Source organism: Corythoichthys intestinalis, chromosome 13, assembly GCF_030265065.1.
Source record: "Corythoichthys intestinalis isolate RoL2023-P3 chromosome 13, ASM3026506v1, whole genome shotgun sequence".
In the NCBI taxonomy this organism is placed as follows: Eukaryota; Metazoa; Chordata; class Actinopteri; order Syngnathiformes; family Syngnathidae; genus Corythoichthys; species Corythoichthys intestinalis.
The window spans coordinates 20,979,760-21,005,289 of NC_080407.1; the positions used below are offsets into that span (position 1 = coordinate 20,979,760).

At 40.3% G+C, this 25,530-nt stretch overlaps 1 protein-coding gene across 1 annotated transcript; it reads right to left on the reverse strand.

Annotated features, from left to right (window-relative positions):
- Window positions 1-356: 356 nt before the first annotated feature.
- Window positions 357-25,008, reverse strand: LOC130927843 (zinc finger protein 271-like). The gene is made up of 3 exons (XM_057853926.1): window positions 24,500-25,008; window positions 14,894-15,292; window positions 357-4,305 (listed from the first exon to the last, which is right to left on the reverse strand). The coding sequence occupies exons 1-3, from the start codon at window positions 24,633-24,635 to the stop codon at window positions 2,105-2,107; spliced, it is 2,736 nt and encodes a 911-aa protein (XP_057709909.1). The 5' UTR covers window positions 24,636-25,008; the 3' UTR covers window positions 357-2,104.
- Window positions 25,009-25,530: the final 522 nt, after the last annotated feature.

Here is a 25,530-nt window from a genome sequence, read left to right on the forward strand (position 1 = left end):
AGAATTTTAATGCATCCCAGGCTTTAAGGCATCGCGATGCATTGCCGAATCGAACCGAATCGAATCGTGACCCTCTGAATCGAATCGCGGCCCACCGAATCATAATCGAATCGAAACGTGAGGGTAGTACCGATGCACACCTTTAATAAAAATTGAAATAAGTATTGAAATTTATGAATAAATATTGAAATAGAAGCATTTTAATGACACATTAATGGCGGAAAAAACTCTGAGACCCCCAATTTGGCCAAATTTCAAAATTGTCCTATATGCATGTGTGATAAATCAATGGAAAGCTTAAAATCTCAATTTTCTGGGGGAAGAAAATTTTTTGAACTGGAGGGCATTTTAAAAAAAAAAAAATTTAAACAACAAAACACTAACTTGAGGGGCGCGCGCGTGAGAGCAGAATTAAAGACGCCATGACTTAAACGAGATATTACTGTGTACTTACCTTGTTTCGATCCAAAAACTCCATATAGCATGTATCACTGAGTGTCAAGACACAGCTGTGAATGGCCAGAGCCGGTTTTTTGAGGTATTTTATGTTTGAAACATGGTAATTTAACAAGGGTCGCGTTGCAGAAATCGCATACAACAAGGAGTGGTCGAGATTTTCTTTTTCATGTATTTACCATTTTAACTGTTTTTAAAAAAAAATTCTTTGCTTGGATCGATTATTTATCACCTAATATACCAGAGAAAATGTGACAGTAACAAAAAAAGAATACAATTAAGCGATAGTTATGAGGTAGATATCAGTGACTTTTTTAAAGAGGCCATTTTTTTCATTGTGAATTTGTTTAATTTTTGCACTTCTGGTCCTCCATTCAAAGCCGTAGAGTCGCACGTAAGAGGGGAAAAACACCAGTACCTCTGTGCTTACAGCAAGGGCGTAAGTTTGCATAGGGACGGTAGGGACACGACACTATCAACTTTTTAAGACGCTCAAATTGTCCCCACCAACTTTTACGCTACTTATTTGCATCATATAATGAATTCAGTTACATAGGTAATTTACATTCCCTTCCCATATGTTGTAAGGATAGAATTGACCCTATCATTATTAAGTGAATTACTTTCATTTTGTTCAGACTTACATTGACCCCTTTTCACTTGCTGAATGCGCCCGTCCATTTTTTTCCCTCAAACACACGTTTGATTGGCTGTAGACTTGACCCCCTCCGAACACACACCCACACACACACAATCATAGCCCCGACATAAATACAAACTGCCGCCTCTTCCGCCCCCTTTGAAGACAAGTAATATTGCGACCCTTTGTAGCAAGCAAGGTGTCAGGTGGTGAACAATGTTATTAACAAACAAAAACATTTTCAACACATTTTTAAGTTACAGAAATGATTCCGTGTTTTATTTAGATTTTTTTTAAACAAAAATGATGATACCAAAACTTGACTTCCTACAATGAAAAGAATTCTTGTAGTAAGGATATGACTTTACTGTCATAGTCCTTTTTTTTTCTTCTTCGTTTTTCTTTATTTGGCCCTCATACTCTGTTGTAACATGTCTCTATCAATCGCGAGGAGTAATAGTAAGTTTTAAAAAATTATATAACCATTACACCCCCACAAAAACTCATTTTTAAAAGTTATTTTTGCAATATCGAACAATATATTCTAAATTATTTATTGAATGACAATATTTATGAATGATTTTGAATTTTTGGTCTGTGGTTTCAAATATGAAAAGTGTAGTTTGAATGAGAGATGATGATACAAATAATGCCACTTAACTTTGTCATAAAACAGCTAGCCATATAATATCGATCCAACACAGGCGAGGAGGTTTGTGTGGAATTCATTACAAAAAAACCACAAAAAAAAAAACAAAAGAGTATGCCAGAACATGTGAGAAAAATACAAACAAAGAGCCACGAACGGAGTCGGTGAGAAAACCAAGGGAAAGGCGTTGATGGCCAGAAAATGTAAAAAACAAAATGGCAAAGTCCAAACAAAAATGCAATCACAAAAATAAAGTGTACCACGAATACGAACGTAACCCCCAACCTAACCTAACCTGCGTGCAAAATCTGATAAAGCCAGCATGGATGACAGGCAGAACAGTCATTGGCCACTGCTTCTCACACCAACACACACGCATGTCTCTTCATCAGATTCTTCCGAGCAAATCTTTGACCACAAACTGAGCAGGAAAAAGGTTTTTCACCAGTGTGGGTTCTTTGGTGAATTTGTAAGTGTCGCTTTTGAGAGAATCCTTGACCACAAACTGAGCAGGAAAAAGGTTTTTCGCCAGTGTGGGTTCTTTTGTGAGTTTGTAAGTGTTGCTTTTGAGTGAATCCTTGATCACAAACTGAGCAGGAAAAAGGTTTTTCGCCAGTGTGACTTCTTGTGTGTACTTTCAAGTTTATCTTTTGAGCGAATCTTTGACCACAAACTAAGCAGGAAAAAGGTTTTTCGCCAGTGTGGGTTCTTGTGTGTACTTTCAAGTGTTGCTTCCGAGCAAATTTTTGATCACAACCTGAGCAGGGAAAAGGTTTTTCGCCATTGTGGGTTCTTTTGTGACTTTGTAAGTATTTCTTTCGAGAGAATCCTTGACCACAAACTGAGCAAGAAAAAGGTTTTTCGCCAGTGTGGGTTCTTGTGTGCATTTTCAAGGTATCATTCTGAGCAAATCTTTGACCACAAACTGAGCAGAAAAAAGGTTTTTCGCCAGTGTGGGTTATTGTGTGTCGTATTAAGTGGCTCTTGTGACTGAATTTTTTACCACAAACTGAACAGGAAAAAGGTTTTTCGCCAGTGTGGGTTATTTTGTGTTGTTCTAAAATGCTCTTGTACTTGAATCCTTGACCACAAACTGAGCAGGAAAAAAGCTTTTCCCCAGTGCGGGTTCTTTCGTGACTTTTTAAGTATTGCTTTTGAGAGAATCCTTGACCACAAACTGAGATGGAAAAAGGTTTTTCGCCAGTGTGGATTCTTGTGTGTCGTTTTAAGGTGCGCTTGCAACTGAAACCTTGTCCACAAACTGAGCAGGTAAAAGGTTGTTCGCCAGTGTGGGTTCTTGTGTGTCGTTTTAAGGTGCGCTTGCAACTGAATCCTTGTCCACAAACTGAGCAGGAAAAAGGTTTTTCGCCAGTGTGGGTTCTTTCATGACTTTGTGTGTGTTGCCTCTGAGCAAATCTTTGATCACTAACTGAGCAGGAAAAAGGTTTTTCGCTAGTGTGTGTTCTTATGTGTTGTTGTAAGTATTGCTTCCGAGTGTATCTTCGATCACAAACTGAGCAGAAAAAAGGTTTTTCACCAGTGTGGGTTTTTGTGTGTGTTGTTAAGGCTCCTGACTGAACAAAACATTTTCCACAAACTGAGCAGGAAAAAGGTTTTTCGCCAGTGTGGGTTCTTATGTGTTGTTGCAAGGTGCTCTTGCGACTGAATCTTTGATCACAAACTGAGCAGAAAAAAGGTTTTTCGCCAGTGTGGGTTCTTATATGTTGTTGCAAGGTGCTCCTGCGACTGAATGTTTGATCACAACCAGAGCAGGGAAAAGGTTTTTCGCAATTGTGGGTGCTTATGTGTTTTGTTAGATTTCCCTTTAGAGCGAATCTTTGATCACAAACTGAGCAGGAAAAAGGTTTTTCGCCAGTGTGGGTTCTTGTGTGTATTTTTAACTGTTGCTTCTGAGCGAAACTTCGATCACAAACAGAGCAGGAAAAAGTTTTTTCGATAGTGTGTGTTCTTATGTGTTGTTGTAAGTGTTGGTTCCGAGTGAATCTTCGATCACAACCTGAGCAGGAAAAAGGGTTTTCACCAGTGTAGGTTTTTGTGTGTGTTGTCAAGTCTCCCGTATGAACAAAACTCTTTCCACAAAATGAGCAGACAAAAGGATTTTCACCAGTGTGGCTCCTCATATGCGTCTGACAAGTATACTTATTATCACAGGTTTTCCCACACTGAGAGCATTTGCAGAGTTTGTCGTCACTGTGAGATGTCTTCTGACCATCATCGTTATAAGGTGAGTGTGATGTGTTTCCACCTCTGCCGTAAATGTCTGCTTGCAATCTTTCTATTGAGCTATTGCTACTCCCCCTGCTTGGAGGCTCCAACCCTCTGCTGGCCTCACTCAGACCATCTTCACTATTCAAGAGGTCACCAATCAACCGGTGGATATGCTCCTCTTCACCATTTGGCAGCTCCTCCTCCTCCTTTTTGATTGGAAGTTGCTTCTGTTGACAGGGCTCTGGCTCCTCCTCCTCCTCTTTGATTTTGGGGGGCTCAACATCTTTTACTTCAGGAGATTCTGGCTCATCACCAAGATATTTTCTGAAACCTGCAAGACACAAGAAAACCACTGATATATTTAATTGACCACCACCGTTTCATCGGCCAGTCTTTTCTTTGTGCAAAACTTGAAGAAGATGAGTACAGTGATTCCCCACGACTTCGCGGTTCACATTGTCAGTGCATTGCTGGGTTTAAAAAATATCCATCAAAAAATAAGTGCAAAAATACACTTCGTTTTATTTTGAGACACAAGAGATGCGACTGAAAATTCGGCGTCGAATGTTATAATTGTTGTTATAATTTTGTCCACGAATGATCAACGAAGTGATAAAACATTTAAACAATCTCATCTACGTCGTGCAGAATCCATTTTTGGAGATTCCGTGGGTTCCTCTGACTTGATAAAGTCAAAGGACAGGAGTATCCCACGAAATAAGACTGCTGGACGATGATATCAGGGGTGGGATTAAATTACTTTTTCTTCTTCCCCACTCCCTGTCGAGCGCAAATAATTTTTCTGGGTGTTATGTACTCTTTTGTTTACTTGCATGCATTATGTAGCATTTTATTCTTCGTTAAAGCAATCATGTTTTCACATTCTGACTAGTTTTAACGTATACAATTCGGTGTCATAAAAGTAAGCCCAGTTATATTAGTCCTTTGAAGAACACAAAGGTGTAACATGAGCCCCCTTAGTCTACTCAAGTCTTTGATAATCCAATAAGGGGAAGTCACAGACGACCCCCAGAACTGTTGACCAATGGTTTGAACGATTAACGTTAACGCCCACTATATTGTAAAATGTGAGGTATATAATGGAGTCGGATTCTGAAATGTATGTGACTCATTCATTGAAACTTGTGTTTATTGTTTGACCGCACCATGAGACTCTCAGTATTTGTGTGTCGACTACGTTTTTATGAAAGCCTCCAGAACAGAAAACGAATGCGTGGCATTGTAAATATGAGGTCGAGAGCCAACGCCAACATTAGTTATATTGTATTTCGGTTTTTTTGTGCATGCTTGAAATAAAAAGCTTCATCATCATCAAAAGGATATTTTGATGAGAGCATATCAATAACCTTTTGGGCTACAAAGTATCACAATATATCGCCTTTTTGATATATTTTCCACTAGAGGTGCATGATAAATATTGGTCCAATATTAGGAATTATGACGTTATCCCACTACAGTATATCCAATACCATTATTAATAGGCCCAATAATATATGTTTGGCACTGTGTGGGTTGGGATGTGTGCGTTTGTTTCCACTCCTGTTTTGCCAGTATGCAAAGTTTTGTTACTGTTCTAGAGGCCATATTTTTCCATCACTGAGTGATAAACCTCACAATAGCAATTAGCAAATGTTTGCATTTTACTGTGTTATGTTTCCTAGTTCTTGAGAGGCCTTTTGGTTATTGATAGAATTGCTGTCCTATGATTGCCAGATTAAGAAAGTTGTTTTGTGGACCAAGACCTCGAGGTCAAAAGAGGCCCAAAGCCTTAATGTTAACTGTGGCAAATACACAAGAATGTGGAACATTTTACTGAAACATTTTTCTAATAGAAATAAAAAATCATCCTTTTTAAAAGGACATTTGAGCTGATAGAACTCAAAAAAAAAAAAAAAAAAAAAAAAAAAAAAAAAAAAGATAAATACATTCAAATACAACAGAACAGTGTATAGTGCAAAATTAACAATTCTTTAGCCAAAAAATAAGCATGTCTGCTTTTTCAGGAAGGATACGTGATCTTTCGGGACTTGGGTCCAGCAGTGTCTCCAGCAGTGGAGAACACAGAAGTTACGTGACGTAATTCATGCTGGTTGGAATTGATAAAAGAATTGTTAGATAAACTGCCAAACGATTCCATGGAATTGAAACACATGAATCCGGTTCTCGATTGCCATCCCTAGTGGTGAATTAACCGTTAAAGTTGTTAAAATTGCTCCCATTATTGCATTAGTTCCCTTCTGTCTACTTTTGACATGTGAAAGTTTTAAAACTGTTTCATCATTTAAAGATAGATTCAAGTCAAGATTTAGCTGATTTAGGAGTATTTTGGATAAAAAGTTAATTCGGTTCGCTACAACAGAGCCTTCCTGATAAGTCTACTGCTTTAAGTAGGCAGCTGTTTACTAACGCCAGCAAGTCTGTCATTTCGCATCTAGTTCTCTATTGAAGGGAAGTGATATTAAATAGCTGATATTTAATAAAATATTAAAAGAATGAAACAATGAAATGTATTTGCTACAAAGATTTTAAGACTGTTTCTCTAGGCACAGGGACCCTTTGGAGAAGAGACCACTTGGGACTCGTGATGGAGGTCAGGAGGGACGTACCAGCAAAAGGTCAACGGGCCATAGGAAGGCCATTCACTTTGGAAGCTCCCTATGACCAGAGGGCAACAAGGACCAACAGTCTTCAGGCCGGACGGCAACATGGGGGTGTCCAGCAGTCTGGCCATATTGACAGCAGACGTCTTTGATTATCATTCATCACATGTGACAATAATGACCGGGATTTCCATGGACATATGACTCTAATCACTTGAACTCACATGAACACACATCCTCAGTTCTTCACTCTCATGTATAAAATACCGGGCAAGCCGGAAAGACTTTGTCAGTCTACTGCGATCTTTTTTGGGGTTGGACCAGGAGTAGTTCCCTGACCCAGCATGCTGCTTAGAACTCCTCTGTCAGTAACTTAGGGCAATAAATTTTTGACTTTGAACATGTCGTCGTTATTGGAGTCCTTTTTACGAAAACGAACACGCATGGAACCTTGAGGATTAATCGGTAAACAGGTAATTTAAAACACAGGTTCCTTTAAATGGTGACCCCGAAAGCGTGATCGATAAAGGACTTCAGGTAGAAGGACAGAGGAGCGGACAAGGATTCAGTTGGACTGTGGACTCCATTGGTGCACCAACCAATTAAAAAGAAAAAAAAAGAGAAGAGAGGTAAGCAGAAACCTGTTTGCACGATGCTCGAATTCTGCCTAATTTGTTGGGAGACTTATGGTACAATTGTTCCGTTGTCCATTAATGGGTAGGGATTTTTGTGCATTGAATTAAGTATTATTGTTGATTACGTCAAGGTAATGAGGTCCATGGTCCAAGTAATAAGGGACCTGAAAAAGTAAAGTAAAATAGTGTTTATTTATGCCAGAGTAACAAGGGACCGTGAAGAATAGAGTAAAAAGTATTGATTTATGCCAGGGTAACAAGGGACCTGGAAGAATAAAGTAAAAAGTATTAGAGGCGAGGCCGGACGCGGCTGAGCGCTGTAACGTTTCTGTATACGTTGGGGATTTTTGGGACCCCCTAAAACCGGTTTTGATAAGAACATTAGAAAAAAAAAAAGGAAAAAAAAAAAGTATTGTAAAAGTGTGTGTATTTGGTGACATATTTAAAGAAGAGTGCGACACTAAAATAGTGGGCGTCAATTGATCGCCGATTTGTCGATTTAAGTGAAAGTATTACGCATCGCAGTTGTTATCAGAAAACACTGGACGATTTGTAAACAGAAAAGGAATTCTGTTGTCAGGAATTGAGACAGAAGCAAATAGTGAAGCAGAAGGAGTGCGCAAAATGTGGTTTAGGTGGAAAATACATTTAAAAGAGTGAAGTGTAGGATGCAGTATGTTTTGTATTTTCAGACAGAGGAAATTTAATGTTGGAATAATTATAAATACGTGAACTCGTATTTGTTTTTTTTATATATTGTTACATTTTGATGTTTGCATGTGGCCTACTCCTCATGCTAAAAAATAGGTTGTTGTGAGAGTTTTTCTCACCCTGCTCTGGAAAGTGGCCAGAACAGGAGGAAGGAAGGGAGTCAGATGTGCAGAGTAGAGCGCAGAGTTTGAGTTAGTGCTAACTAAAGAAGCAGATTAATATGCTAAAATACATAGATATAAAAGAAATGGAACAAGAGTAGAAGTCACAAAATGTAGAAATGTTAAACTAATAAACTGTTTAAGCATAGAATTAAAGAAAACTGATACATGTGTGTGAGGACCAAGGGATTCCACATTTTGTTGGACATTGGTTGCATCAAATACAGCTTTTGCATGGCCACCAGAAGCTGATATTTGTAAAAAGATACAAAGTAACTTAGGTCCTGACTACAGATGTGAAAGAGAAGCAAGAAACAGTTAGTACGACTGTTATATTTAAACTAGAATGGAATAGATACTGTGGCAGAGGCCCAACTGAGTTAAAAAACAAATGAGCTATATTATAAATAGGTAGGTATTCAAAAACGATATGTAAACATGAGTCGAGTACAAATATAGGTGTGAGGGGATTATAAAACAAAAATTCCGTTAAGGTATTCAGCTCAAGACACTAAATTGATTACGCTTGCTTAAAATACAAACTGGTGTAAAATAAAAAAATGAAAATAGAGGAAATAAAAGAGCCTGACTAGATATACAGTACCCTAATGGCCTCGTCGGAGAAGTGCGTTTCCTCGGCGCTAAAACAATTAATTGATGGTGTGCGGCGTTGTAGTGAGACTTATATGCGCTCCTTTCATTTCTTTTCACCAATTGTATAACTTTGTGTCTTGTTTTGGTTTAGATAATGTTGAGCTTGACAATTTGTTGCCTTTTTCGCCACTCTAGTGCTCGCTGTCGTCAAAGACATGTTCTCATCCTCCACACTGACTGCAGAAGCCCCCTGACTTCTAACCTCCAATGGATCCCATTTCTCACCTCGACTAATACATAAGTATTTAGATAGATGGCGCATTAAGATGGTGTGTGATTTATCGCATTGCTTTATTAGATACGCTAACAGCCGAAGTGTGAAACAAAATTTACTGAGGACCGTGTCCGATTAGAGGACAGTGATAGTTATTTCAATCATCACATAATTCACAATTTAAATTTTTATTACAGACACCACAAATCCGAGGAAAAAGTAAAATACATGAAGGAACAGCTCCTGAAGTTGCAGTTTACACCGGTTAGATGAGTAGTCTTGGATATCGAACAGGAAGGGAAGAAAAACAGAAAGGCTGAGATCGTGATCCAAATGTGAATGGCATAGGCACCGACGAGGAGTCGAGGGGGGAGTCATAGTAGGGGCTTCCCCAAAGGAGGCAGAGGAAAAGTCATCAGACACCAGGCCAATTTTCCTTCAAAGTGGTCATGTGGACACGGCTACCGAAAATGTACTGCTCCCCCACATATGCAGCAGCAAACACCAGCAAGACCAAGAGAGGCCTCACCCCAAAGAGGAAGCTACGGACCTCAATAAGCAAAGGAGGACGTGGCCCGGCCCACTGGCACAAACTACAGTAGCAGGCTCCACAACAACAATAGCCATACGGCCTGTTCTACTGTGACGAGAACTGGTCAGACCACCAATAAGGGTTCCCACGAGGGCCTGGAAAGGAAGGCAAGAGAAAGCCCCTAGACCCATGAAGGTGGACAATATGGACATTCTCATGATAGTGCTGCCAATTTCCACGCCAGGAAAGACTAAAATTGCAAGACAGAGACTCAAACGTCAGCATGTCTTGAAAAAGGGGCGGAACTCAAGTGAACTTGTTGGGCAGAGATATACTCGCTAAAATGAGAACAACCATCTTTTGCAGCCAGAATGGACTGTTCTAGGATGGGACTGGAACATGGTGTTACAAGAATGACCCCAAGCAACAGCTGACATACAGTGGTTCTGACTCCAACCAGAAAACAAGGACGAAGGCGGCATCCACTTGGCCTTCCTGAGGTGGTAGCTATGAGTTTACTCTCTTGTCTCAAACGACCCTCCGTTCAATCCCTTCCATCTCACACTTTAAAGACAGGGACACCGAGTTGGCTTTTCAGTAAGCATTTAAATAAATTTAGAGTGAGAGTTGAACGCTTACATGCACGGACATCTATAAAAGCAAGCTAGGGATGGTGGTAGCAACCACCTTGACACAAGAACAGAGTGAGTGTTACATGATGAGTTCAAAATCTTGTCCACACACCTCACTAGCATATAGTACAAAGACATGAAGCCCGAGAACTGGAACCCACTGTGTGACAATGCCATTTGGCAATAGATTGGACATGATTTAAATACCCAATGTGATTTCTTCTCCGAGTACCTAATGTTCTTTGTATACAGGTTACTGTGGTGGATGTGGAGGTGTTGGAACATACGATGTTGATGCGTTTTCAGGGCAGTGACCTTTCGGACCACGAGGACGCCAAACAGCTATTGAACTTGCTGCCGGAATCACTGTGGTCCGAAGGACCTGCCAACATTGGACTGCACCAAGATGATTCCAGTTACAGTTAAGGTAGATCTGAATGCTTTTATTAATGTGCCCCCGCAGCCCTGTAAACAGGAGGCGACCAAGGGCGTTACAAAAGACGCTCAAGGGGCTGTGAAAGTGTAAGTGTCTTGGAAGAATTGGGCTCTGCAACCAACACTTGGATTTTGATAGAAAATTGACTAAAAACTGTTTGAAAACGACCCACAGCGTGTTATACTTTCTTGGCGACTTGGGGTTCAAGGTGTCCAGGAAGAAACCCCAGTGTTGTAGACAATAGGTGACATTTTTAAGACATGATTTTGATGAGGAGCTCACCCTGAATTCCTCACACTGTTTCTCCCTTCTGACATATCCCAGACGGACCAATGTTAAAGACTTAATCTCTTTTCTGATTCTCTGTAGTGAATCCCGGAGCTTCATTCGCGACTTTTTGTAAGGACTAGAATTTTGCGAAACCTAATAATGGACAACGCAAGTGTGATTACTATGACTATTGACTGGACTGACAATACTGAAGGGCTGTTTACAGACTTAGAAAAAGGAAACTTCAGATCAGCAGATGCAGCGGCAAGAGAGCCAGCAGGCTGTCAATTGAACGTGGAAGGTAATTATGACATAAAACACTTGCAATTAATCTTTCTCCTCCCTGCTATGACAGTTGCCAAATTTTCTGGGTGGCTCGAGGCCTACCTCTGTGTCAGAGAAGATGCTCGTTTGTCATCAGGGCATGAGTTAACCACTATATTCAAACCCGAAGGTTCCTGTAAAATTCAGATCGGGTAATGGCAAGCGTTTTACAGAAAAATATTTTATACTTGTTTACTTATTGTATAGGGACAGTGCACATTAGTGAACATCTATTTAGACGCGGATCTAAGACATAACACATGTCAGATTATACCAAAAATGCTAAATTCTTTGTCCACTATTGAGTCCATGCTGGGATTCAGGTACAAATTTGGTTTTGTATATCATCCTCAATCTCAAATTTCTCGGGAGAGATTAAATTGCAGTGTTGGACAGCGCTGGGTGTAAACGTGTGCACACACAGGGCTTAATTGGCTCCAAGCCCTGCCTCTTGTTTTGTTTTCCATCAGGCAAGTTGTTAACCGCTGGACAGGGTTCACAACTTTTAAACCCATGACTGGATGCCTGATGCCCGGTCCAGCCTCGGCTTTGCTCCAGCCGGACATGGAACCGCCCAAGGGCTACAAGCCCTAATTGGAGCAGTTGTCTTCTTTTGTGTCATCACTTTGTGTTTCAGATCCCGCTCTTGAGGACATCCCATGCTGTCCGACTCTCTGGAAAGGGGGCCAGGTACCAGGTGCCACAGGCTCGCCAGGTGCCAGTTGCTGTCCCTACGTTGGCGGTTCAGTAATTTTTTTGACTTATCTTAGCTCACTCGTTTTTAGGTTATTGTTGGCTGGATTTTGTTATCGTTGGTTTGTTTTTGTGGTGTTTTAATTTTTGTTGTTTTGGGAGTAAACTAACAAAAAAGGGGGGAAATCAATGTCATATCGGTGCGCTGAGTGTGTTTTACTTCCGCTTTACTTGACATATTTCAATAATCGGAATTTGGAAGTTTGTCAATCGTTCTCGAATCTTCCACGGCCGAATTGCAAATAATCTAAGAATTGGATATTTCGCACACCTCTACACCGGGGTCTGATTGCAGTACAAATAAACAGCACTCGTCACCAGCATGACCCCACTGGTAAGCCACTTTATGTTTGTTTTAGATTCATGCCATTTGTTTTAGATGCCTGTTTGATTGATCAATCTTTTAAATATCTACCTTGCTTCGTGTGCGTGACGCTGCATTGATAGTTCACTGCTGTCAGAACCACGTGAGAAATCGCCTACAGTAGTAGTAGCGTTAAACAAAATGGATAAAGTGAGTAAGTTGACTTAGAAATAAGGCAATGTCCATGTCGCAATTCCAATTGTCGCGTTGTGTGTGCGTCTGAAGATGTTGAAGAAATACATTAATGCTTGGTCAACACCGGCGTTCAACTTCCTGCTTTGGTTGTGGGCGTTCTCTTCCGTTCACGCAATTTCACTAAAGTATGTGTAGTTCCGCTGACAGCCACCAGTCTGTGCTATTGGACGGTGCTTGCTTGTATTTGCCATTATTTTGATTACAGATTACATTATAAATAGTAAATGAATGTTCTTTTGCGACAAGCGAACTACATGTACGCAAACATATATGTAAATATGTTTCATGATGTTATGATATATTTAACATGATTATTATATATTTATATTAAACATTCATGTTTACATATTGTAAGGAATTGGGGGGGTCGGTGACAAATTTGCCGGCTGTATATAATTGACCTAATACTCCGGTCAGAAAAGATGCAGCAACTTCAGTTGGTTTGATGAACTTTAATCTCAGTTGTTTTTGCCCTTTGTGCCTTTTGATTGCATCTGGATATTAATGTGAGTGTGTGGTTTGCGGTCTAAAAGAAATGCATAAAGAAAACATCAATAAACTTATTATAATGAAATAAACAGGTACAATTCACAATACAATGAATTGAATGAATTCAGCCTAAAATGAACTTGACGTTATACAAAAAAATGACCACTAGATGTGCGCATTGGACAAGCAATGAACTGTCAATAATAAATGGCAATTCCCACAAACAATACACCCCACTCACGTGATGTCACAACTCCGCCCCCGACTTGTGCCGCCATATTGTCCGTCAGCTCATCGTGTTTACATATTACCGCTACGTATACATTCCTCCTATTACTGCGTGTTTTTCTGCTTGTCTAAGGAATCACCGCCTAGTAAACGAACCCAAAAACCCTCCTGACAATCGTTAACATTGATTATTCAAAATGGTGAAGGCATGTTTGGTGGTTGGTTGCAGTAACAGAGAAGATAAATGGTCATTTTAGTAGTTACTGTGTGCCCATTGTTAAAAGGGCAATTCTCTAAAGCAGCACGGTTTGTTTATCTCGGTCTATGATGTGTTTGTGTCAACAACCCATGTGCTTGTCTTTTACACAATCCTGGTGCACATGCTTGTTTTTCAGATGATCACTCGACATGCGCTTCCTCTTCAAAATGAGTCAGTCATATCCAGAGGTGAAAGTGGCAAGAGTTTCTAGCCGGAACTCCCCAACTTGAAGGTTGCCACGGAGCCAGGAATTTTATTTATCTAGTTTTCATTCAAAATTGTAATCCTTCAATGATTTGCAAAATAAAAAATAACAAAAACAGCAATAACCCCAACCTCCGTCTCCTAATTTTCATGTCCCCTCATTTCCTCACATATTAAATGCCAAATCTCAATTTTAGCTACTTGAACATTGGATAAATATTAAAATTGAAGTTCATGTAAACATTTACTTTTTTTTTTTTTTTTTTAATAATTAAGATATAAAAAACATACATTCAGAAAAATAAGTACAAATGACATATTATGCGGAGTGAAATGGAATATTATTTGAAGATTGTGCAAACATTGACTTTTTTAAATCATAAGGAAATGAATAAGTAGCCTAACTTAAATGAACAAATATAAGTCCTAAGTGCACATTGACAGCTAAGATGTTCTGAACCTCCCCATCAGAGCAAATAAAACTAAATATGAGAAATATGCCTCCTCAACTATTTTGTTGTTTTTAAAGATTTCATCCATTTTATGTTGCATTGCACATTTTTTGTTTTTTTTTTTTTTGCTGTTCCACAAAACATGCACATTTGAGCAAATCAGAGCTAACCATCTTTGCTGATCACATGTCAGTATGTCAGCCAATTGAACGGTTAGATGAGTCCAGGCGTTTTGCTTTGCTGCGTGCATTCGCACATTGACGTGACTCATCATCTTCAGACTCTGATAACTGCAGCAGCTGGAGAAACCTCCATGCCGTCCGTGGAATGAAATTAATAATAAATATCGGTGGAAACGGATTATGTTACACAAGCACTTTATTATGCTTGTTGTTAACACTTGTGTATGTAAATCTGATGTTGGTAGATTGTTTTCTTCTTGGAGATGAAATGCATGTGTGGCAGCTTAGCATTTTTATTTTTTTTACATAGCGTTTTGACAGTTGCTGTCATGTTTTCTGAATCAAAGCACCGTGTACCGGAACAGCATTACGGCCCAGAATCTTATACCTGAACAGCGTTCTGGCCCTGAATCTTATACCGGAACTGCGTTCCTGACCGTTCTGGCCCACTTTCACCCCTGGTCATATCGTCAAACAACAAGGATTGGACACACTGTCGCATAAAGACTAAACGGATTGAACAAATGCCACCAAATGACAGTTCCGGCTTCTTCTTCAGACAGAGCCCCGCATTTCCCTCAAGGTGAGTAACATGATACTTACAGAACAGCGAGTGTGATGTGAAGTCGTCACTATCTGATGGTCGAGCAATGAGGTTGTCCTCTAGGGACCCTTCTTTTGAAATGATGCTGCTGCCATGCTGCTCCGCCCCTCTGTTGGCCTCACTCGGACCTTTATCTTCACCTTTCAAGGGCTCAACAGTCCACTTGGGGATGTCCACCACCTGCACTTTAACATATGGAGGGTCCTCCTCCTCCTTTTTCAGGGGATCAGGCTGCTGCTGCTCATTAATGTGGGGGTTCTGCAGTCTAATGAAGTACACCTCCCGCTCCTCTTTAAGTTGGACAAATTCTTCCTCCTCCTTCTTGATGTATGGTGACTTTTCCTCTTCCTCCATGCGAGCAGACTCCAGGCGTTCAGGACGATGCGCGTGACTGACATCTGCAAGACCAAGACCATAATCACACATGGGCCAAATTTTATGTCTTCATTTGCCATAATCCGTCCCCCCAAAAATTTACTGCTTCAGAAGTAATCCTCTATGACGATTTTGCATTTATTCATATTTTGTTGTCATCCACTACGACACAATGTAATAGAGCCTCCCGACTAGTCGACGTTGTTGACGTAGTCGATGAAGTAAATGTGCCGACGAGCACAACATTCCATCGATGGCTAAAGGCAAGTAAAAAATAATTAATATAAATACATGCGTGGAAAGTTGAGAATGTCAGACGCTCGGGTTGCAAGCGAGGAATGCGGCACAAAGCCAAAAAAGCAGACCACAGTGGCCAAAGCATGGACTTAATTCAACGGATAAAAGGAGGGTGTGACTGTCGTGTGCAGTCTCTCGTAAATCCATATTAGGGATGGGCGATATGGCCTTGAGTAAAAAAGAATGACGAGAATAAAGTTGTACTAATGCTACGAGGAAAAAAAGTCATTATTACGTAGGGGTAATGCTGCTGTAAACTGCTACACACTTTACCTTAGCTGGGAGCTATGACGAAGCATTAGATTATACTAGGGTGACCAAAGGTCCTCTTTTGTCCGGACAAGTCCTCCTTTCACGTAGTATCCTCGTGGTCCGGGCGGGTTTTATAAATTAATAAAAATGTCCGGTTTTTATGATTTTTCACGGGACCAATTTGAAGATAATCCCTCCAGCCGCTGGGTGGCAGCTCCTGCCTGCGATGACATGGCTCCGAGTAGTAAGGAGGGAAGGAGTAGATCTTGTTTTTGTTGGCAGTTTACCCCTATCATGAGGCATTACCGCCATCTACTGGGTTTTTTACGATAAATACGATAAATAATATAATGGCAACTGTTGACTTCTGTCGGAGCTTTGACTGTAAAATCCCGTTTGGTGTTGCATCGCTGCGCCGCCGATAATTGTAAACTTTTATGGCAAAGTTTGATTTTTGCCTCAGCTAGCTATCAGTAAGCTAAACCGCGCTAGGCATTATGGGAAATGTTGTTTTTAACTGCTACGTTTGGAAACATGCTGGTTGAATAGTTTGTCAGTTCATTTCGTTTTTTGTTTGTGTGCAATCTAGAACATTAAATGAGAATATCAATTGAATGGGAATAACAATTTGTCAAGGACAACTGTGGTGATAGTAATTTATAAAAATGTTAAGTTGGCACATAGCCTACTGTGTGTATGTGTATTGACTGGACTACATTTCTATGGGTCTGCATTATATATACATATAATTATATATATACAGTATATATATTAGAGCTGAAATGAATACTCGAGTATCTCGAGTTTAAAAACTGATCCGAGTAATTTTATTCACCTCTAGGAATCGTTTAACTTTGCCAGCTCTAAGCATCCCGTTTTGCCCAGACTACTTTTAATGCGGGACAACGCGCTGACGTCACGTGCGTAGAGGAAGAAGCAATAATTAAAAAAAAAAAAAAACACCGCAGCCGACAGCCGCAACAAACTACGCCGACGTTGCTAAAAACTACGCCCGCGTGATGCTAGTTTGGTAGCAGGTAGTGTCCGATGCATCTCATAGATATCGCATGCATTTAGGACTAGATGCGAAATGACAGACTCGGCCGCGTCTGGGCAGCGTTAATAAACAGCCGCCAGTTTAAGCAGTAGACTTCTCATCACTAATAAATATAACGTTACTGTCACATGCTCACGTAACGTTAGCCCTTCGGAGGGCTAGGTTTCTATTGATTATGACCACTGTCGATGCGTGGCTAACGTGTCTTACATACAGGCTTTAATCTGTAAAAACACAGCGCTGTAGAGTGATGAGGGTGTAAAATTAAAACATAATAAAGCTAAATGTCAGTTTTAGCTCAGTAGTCATTGCAGAATAAATGTGCTCCAATACAGCAGGTATCATACATTTATTTTGAACACTGGAAAAACTCAAAATCCTACCAGTACTTACAGTTTAGACTAACTTAAAACTTAACTTAAAAATAGCTTGACACAAATGGAAACTAAATTGAAACACGTGGGAAAAACACGTAGCTTTCAAGTGATGTGTGTTATCAAGCGTAATTACATTTTTAGGTAAGAAATATGAGTTTTTTTTGTTTTGTTTTTTATATAAGGTCTAGAAGTTTTTGGAGTGAAAGCAGTGAATTTTTTTTCTAGTCACATCTTAAATGCAATTGTTGGCTGTTTTCAACAATGTACATCGAAAATAAAGACATTGACTGAAAATGGTTCAATATTGGATTAAATGTCTTTTTTTCTCATGTATATGTATAATTCCTCTTTACCTCAAAAAAAAAAAAAAGTTTTATCCGATTACTCGATTAACCGCTAGAATTTTCAGTCGATTACTCGATTACTAAAATATTCGATAGCTGCAGCCTTAATATATATATGTGTATATATATATATATATATATATATATATATATATATATACATACACTCACCGGCCACTTTATTAGGTACACCTGTCCAACTGCTCGTTAACACTTAATTTCTAATCAGCCAATCACATGGCGGCAACTCAGTGCATTTAGGCATGTAGACATAGTTAAAGACAATGTCCTGCGGTACAAACCGAGCATCAGTATGGGGAAGAAAGGTTATTTAATGAATTTGAACGTGGCATGGTTGTTGGTGCCAGAAGGGCTGGTCTGAGTATTTCAGAAATTGCTGTTCTAGTGGGATTTTCACGCACAACCATCTCTAGGATTTACAGAGAATGGTCCGAAAAAGAAAAAATATCCAGTGAGCGGCAGTTCTGTGGGCGGAAATGCCTTGTTGATGCCAGAAGACAGAGGAGAATGGCCAGACTGGTTCGAGCTGATAGAAAGGCAACAGTGACTCAAATAACCACCCGTTACAACCAAGGTAGGCAGAAGAGCATCTCTGAACGCACAGTACGTCGAACTTTGAGGCAGATGGGCTACAGCAGCAGAAGACCACGCTGGCTGCCACTCCTTTCAGCTAAGAACAGGAAACTGAGGCTACAATTTGCACAAGCTCATCGAAATTAGACAATAGAAGATTGGAAAAATGTTGCCTGGTCTGATGTGTCTCGATTTCTGCTGCGACATTTGGATGGTACGGGTCAGAATTTGGCGTCAACAACATGAAAGCATGGATCTATCATGCCTTGTATCAACGGTTCAGGCTGGTGGTGGTGGTGGTGTAATGGTGTGGGGAATATTTTCTTGGCACTCTTTGGGCCCCTTGGTACCAATTGAGCATCGTTGGAATGCCACAGCCTACCTGAGTATTTTTGCTGACCATGTCCATTCCTTTAAGACCACAATGTACCCAACTTCTGATGGCTACTTTCTGCAGAATAATGCGCAATGTCATAAAGCTGGAATCATCTCAGACTGGTTTCTTGAACACGACAATGAGTTCACTGTACTCAAATGGCTTCCACAGTCACCAGATCTCTATCCAATAGAGCATCTTTGGGATGTGGTGGAACGGGATATTCGCATCATGGATGTGCAGCCGACAAATGTGCACCAACTGTGTCATGTCATCATGTCAATATGGACCAAACTCTCTAAAGAATGCTTCCAGCACCTTGTTGAAACGATGCCACAAAGAATTGGGGCAGTTCTGAAGGCAAAAGGGGGTCCAACCTATTACTAGCATGGTGCACCTAATAAAGAGGCCGGTGAGTGTGTATATATATACATATATATATATAATTTAAAAAAAAATTTAAGTCATTATTATTATTATTTTTTTAAACTTCATTTTTCCATCCAGAGTGAGGGGGCACACTTTAAATATATTAAAGTGATATAGGCATCTTTGAGTGAACTTCGACATACCACTAAAAGAAAATGTAAGAACTGTTTTGAATCCTGTTGGAAAATTGAAGTCACTCACAGTGTTCTGAATCTGTTTATTTGCTAGTGATTTTTAGTCACTCCTTTCTCATTTTGGGGCATGTTTGGGTCACTTCCGGTTTATTTTGAGTTTCAGTACAGGAGCAAAAATTCTCCCCAAATGAATAGGCAGTGACTCACACTCAACAGAAACTTGTAGATGCTTTAAAGTGCCTGTGACACGAAAAAGCATGTTTATTTCATAATCCACGCGGTATTTTATGCTCCTGAATGATATGAACCGCTTGGATGTGTGTGGAAGCGATCGCAACATTGATTTAGTTTTTTTGAATCCCGCGCCATGAAAATGAGTGACTTCCTGCAACAGCCTCGAGTTGAGAAAGAAGGCACTGTGAACGTGTACGGAGGAAGGAGTCCGCTTCACTATAGACCCTACTCGCATGACGTCACAACCACGCCTCCGCGCCATATTGTCTGTCAGCTCGTCATGTTTACGCATTACCGCTACGTAAATTCCTCCTATTATGGCGTGTTTTTCTGCTCGTTAACATTAATAATCAAAATGGTGAAGGCGTGTGTGGCGGTTGGTTGCAGTAACAGAGAAGATAGCCGGAGAGACTTGAAGTTCTACCGTATTCAGAGAGACCCGGAGAGGAGAGCGAGATGGACTGCTGCAATTTGACGAGAAAACTGGGCACCAAACGATTACCACAGATTATGTAGTAGTCATTTTATATCTGGTAAGATGCATTTAATATATATTTAGAGGGTTTTGGGCTGACAACCACAATTAAGATCATTGCGAGGCTAATCGCCGACAACATGCAGTTTCAAATTCAAGATGCTTATTTCTTCCACCATCATTATTTTTTGAATCATTATTTAGCTGGTAACAAGTGAAAGAAGCTGGCCTCGTCTACGGATCAACAGTTAAACAGGGGTGTCCAAACTTTTTGCAAAGCGGGCCAGATTTGGTGTGGTAAAAATGTGGGGGGCTACCTTGGCTGATTTACGTAGAACAATATATTTAAACAAAACATGCCCTTCTGTGTGTCACATTTGCTTTATTATTATTTTTTTGAATTCATAAGTTCAACAATCTCGCCTCTCTTGTGGCGTTCTCTTTAGACACATGGGCTCTTGCGAAATACTGCTGCTGTGAAATTAGACTAGCTTCAAGTTGCTTTCATTTCTCGCTGCGTATCTTCCCTGTAATGTTGTCGTACATGTCAGCGTGTCTTGTTTGGTAATATTGAGTCACTCTTTGAAAACAGCGACTGTCTCTTTGCAAATGAGGCAGACACAGTTGTTGCGTATCTTATTGAAGAAATAGTCCAATATCCACCTATCCTTGAAGCGTCGGCCATCGCAGTCAACTTTTTTAATTGATTGTCGCCATTTTAGAAAATTGGAAGTAAAGGGTCACATGGAGTAATGTTGCTTAGAGTGCTGCTCTTAAAGTTTTTCAAAGTTTCGTGAGAATAGGCTGAGTTTCTATGGACAAGATAGTTGTAGATATCAGGGTCGCAGATGTCAGGCACAGACGGCGAAGACAGCGGGTCGAAAAATATCGATTTAGGCATCAAATATGGATCTGGCGAATGGATCGACCGAAGCTTTTCCACAAAACGCCTTTTATGCAACACATCCAAGGAGTTTACAGCGTCTGAAAGCACCGGGGCTTCCATGAATTGCACTATAAATTGCACGACAAATTGAAACCATTGAGAATACGGATGAACAATGACGGGCAATATGGCGGCCGGATACAGCGACACGTCATTGTGTGACGTTGACAGCTGTACTGTTGTATAAGAAGGACTGATTCAGCTGATTTTGCGGATTAAAACGTTTATTTTTCGCATCATGCCAGCCAAACGGCTGCAGAAAAATCTTGCTCTACGAGGGAGAGGCGTGTGCGCCTTTTTGGGGTTTCAAAAGGTTCCCATTCACCGGTGGATATTGGCCAAAACAAGCCCTACTACTGTGGGACCATGGGACTTACGAGGAAGTGAGTAAACATCTTGTTTTGTATTAAGTCAAATACTGGCGAATACAGCGATTACAAAGTAAACACTACAAACTTTCTTTAAATAAAGGACTACTTACGTTTGATCATTGATAGGCATGTAAAAAGCTCTCCTCATGCGCATTAGCTGCACAACAACTGCAGCCGCCCTCCTATGGGGAACGAGCTGTAAATTGCTCTCCGCCGGGCGGTTTGCTGATCGGTGAAGACAATCAACAACCCAGTCGTCATTTCAAGTGATCCTGGCTAGTTATGTGTGAGTTTCCGCTTCGAAGACTTTGAAACATCACTCGGTTCGGGTTAGCATGTCGGCTAGCTGTCACGCCTCTTGGTTTGTTTACATTCTCAGAAGCCAGGGAAGGGAAATGACATATGTCCGATTTAGGTGTCATAAAATATCGTTCGGGAGGTGCGACAGTAAAGGTGAAGTCGACAGTTTTGACCATTATGGAGTAATTTTGCCATGTCGTCCTGAATAAGTGCATTTTTATTACTTCATATTCCGTTTAGCACAAGACTGTTATTTGTCATGACCATGCCATTTATTTAGCAATTGGTGAAAAATACTAGGATAAAAATAATATCCTGTAAAAATATTGGCGTAGAGAGACTGAACCAATTACATTTTGCAGCTCTATTCGTCGCGTTTTCCTCGTTCTGAATAATTCCCCCTCAATGAGCTGAATAGTAAAACTGGTGAGCCCATTCTCCCGCTGACGTCATCCACCTGTTGGGGACGCTAGAGCCCTATAATGGAAGGCATGCCTAACCGGCAGATTAAAAGATAATTTCTCGTCATCTGCGCTTTGCTAAATTGTTGTATATAGTCAAATCGTCTCAAAATATTATTCTAATTCACATAATAATGCTATTTAAGACTTTTTTTCTCCTGTCGTATGCTCTTTAAAATGAACAAAAAGAGACCTGTAAACACCCCAACGATATATCAATTCTTGGCAGGATCATATCGATAACTTTTTGGGATACAAAGTATCACGATATATCACCATTTCGATATTTTGTCACACCCATACTTCACATGCAAGAAAGAATCATGATTCTAACATAAGCATTCTAGTGAATTTTGACCATTATTTTTTATCGTTGTACAATTTGTTTGTTCAGTTTTGCAGATATTTGCTCAAGTTTTAGATGTTCCATGACTAAATTTAGCCATTAGTTCGTGTTAATATTTTATTTTTCCAATCCCCCCCCCCCCCCAAGTAGGCTGTATTGACTGAGCGAAATTGTGGATCTACATGAACTCTACTTTATAATATACATACGTTGCTAATTAGTACCCCAAAAAAAGTACTACTCACTGTTTCCAGTCATTTTTTAGTAATTAGCGTTTTTATGTCCGTCTATTTTTTCCCCCGTGGCACAGTGATATTGATACGGCGGAGTAGTATCGTCAGTGTGTAGTCGTTTTAGGTCACGTGCACCAATAGGATACGAGGATTGTTGTCATGGTTTCGGAAGAAGAAAACAACATGGCGTCGACCGTGTTTAGCTACGACATGACCGAAGATGAACAAAGGATAAGAAAACCGCATTCGAAGTTTAGTCAAAAGGCATCGAAACGATGCTATATGCATCTCTCATCGTCTATGGGCGAAAAGGTGCAGGAATTCAGACCAAACGGTGGGAAACTTAGAGCCTGCATCAGACAACGGCTTTCTCTCTAGGCTCCGTAGAAGAATTCGTTGAAAATGCGACGACTGGGATTTTTAACGACATTGACGAGAGGTAAGCCACACGCACGCCTTTTGTTGTGAATAATAATGGGGTTGGAGGGCTTCTGATCAGATCACATATGAAGTGAATATGAATATGAACTGTCAAGTCACCCAAATCAGAATTCATGCAGCAATTACGTCAGCAAAGAGCGAAAGCGGCAGGCGGCAGCGATGTAGCTGTGCTATAGTGTTAGCACCTGGCTTTAACTGGGCTGTAAACGCAGGAGGCGGACTTGAACACAGTCATTAAAAAAAAAAATGAAGAAAAGGATAAGTCTGATAATGCTGTTTTCTTTCTGTGCGCCAAATAAGCAATATTTCAGTATTGTTTATATGGCAGAGTCAATTCCACCCAGACAAAGCTGTTGAAGTTGTGAAGGTCTGTGTTGCTTTATCACCAACCATATCACCAACACACCCGCCACCTGCTGCATCCCACACCGGTTCTGAGGTTCTTTTAGAGAGACTTTTCATCATTTTTTTATGTCACGACGCACAAGTCACGCGCAGGATTTTTTTGTTACGACAATAAGGAGGCTGCCCGGTCATGAATGGCCGGACGTAGGCGGGGGAGTAGAACAGTGATTGTTGAAGGCGACGGAAGCGGATTGGAGGGAGGGGTGTGTGTGCGTGTGTCTGCATGAGTGTATCAGTACATATGCGTGAATGTAGACAAAATAAGAATTGCAGAGCCCTGGGACCGGCCTTGGGAAGAGCGATCAAGGTTAACAGATAAGGCCAACTGTACAATTCTGTACAATACAGGAGAAGGGGGGTGGGGGGTGTAGGGAAAGGGTAAAGTTATAATCAAATTAAGGCAAATTAATAATTTTGTATGTCCAAAAACAGTGGGTTCTCAGTAAAAATCACGCTCATCAAGGCGAAGACAACACCTCAGTTCCAAAGGAAGTCCTTGCAGACAGTTGCGGTCCGCCTCAAACAGTTCCACCTGCTTTCGCGCTCTCAGTGCATCAAGGATATTTTAAACATAAGCATCTGATAAGAATAAAAGTTCTAAAAACATAGATGTAAGCTTTATTTATATCTACTTTCATATGCACACACACACACGCGCACACACACACACACACACACACACACACACACACACACACACACACACACACATATGAAAGTGAGAGAATGAGTGTACAGTATGTATTTACATTATTAACATATTATTGAATGTATATTATTTATATGATTAATATTTTACTTTACATTTCATGTTCTAATGATAACACCTGCATTTCTGGGCTTTATATACACTTATTGATATATAAACACCCCAAAAATAAAAAAAAGAATGGTCCGGGGGTGAGACAATTTCGCGGTTTTTCACCATTAACGTGAAATAAGTGATGTAGTGATTAAGGGGGGGGGGGGGGGGGGGTGCAATATATATGTATAATATATGGGCCTATATATTTTAACAAAAAAATGCAAGTTATTTACCAGAGTACTATGAAAAATCGATTAACAGCATTAATAATTAACTATAATTATTATAATGAATTATCATCACCGGGATCTGTCTGTAATGTACAGTATACGTATCATCGAACGTGAACCAACCTTCTGGTGTGTGAAGAACAGCCTTTGCGTGCATTGTTTTGCACACAGTCGAGTGCTGGTGACGTGGGTGCTCCTCTCTTCCTCCACAAAGTTTCTCCTGAAACTTTACTGCCGCCGCTGTCGTTCTGTCGGACATTTTCTGAACGCTTGACGACGTGCCTTGCACCTTTGTTAGCGGCTGGCCAGCTAGGCTAGGCTAAAGTAGGCGACAACGCTTCAACGAGTGCCCAGACTCGAAGACTGATGTTTGAGTCCGTAATGTGGCTAATGCTGGACACGTTAATGCTGGACACGTCGCCGAGACCTCGATTTAGTTAAGTGACTGAAATAGGAGGAAAAAGAAAAAAAAACTCCACCTTGACCAGTCTTATCTTTTGCATTTCCGACCAGGATTGCATGATGGGAAAGACAGTCTCCAGCCCAATCACCTGCCTAGTTTAATAATAAAAAGCCCAAATTACAATTTCCCTTACAAGATAAAATGTTTCTCTTATACAACTCAATCTATATCCTGACATGATGGGGGGGGGGGGGGGGGGGGGGGGATATCAACAGCGGGATCGTAGCGTTATCATTTCTAAAAGGATCATGGGAGGTGTAGTTTTCCACAGGAGTCATTCAGCACGATCAGCAACACTCTCTGGCGGTCAACAGGGCTAAAGTAGAACGATTGTATTAATTTAATTTCAAGAAATACCATCATTGATATTTGGTTATTGATATTGTTATTTTCCATTATTAAACCTATGAATTACATGACTGTCAATCAGGGCCGGAGTGGGACTCATTTTCGGCCCTGGAATTTCATGCCTCAGACCGGCCCACTCATTTAAAATTATGTCATTATGCATACACGTGTTAAGTTCAGTGTTCTCTAAAGCCGTGTACTGTAATTCTGTGTATTCCAATTCAGTGCAGGTAATGGTTGTTTAACAAGGTGGCTCTATTTTAACAAGTGCAACACAACATATTTTGAACAAATTTAAAAATGGATTTTAAAAAAAAAACTATATTAAATGATACATTTGAAA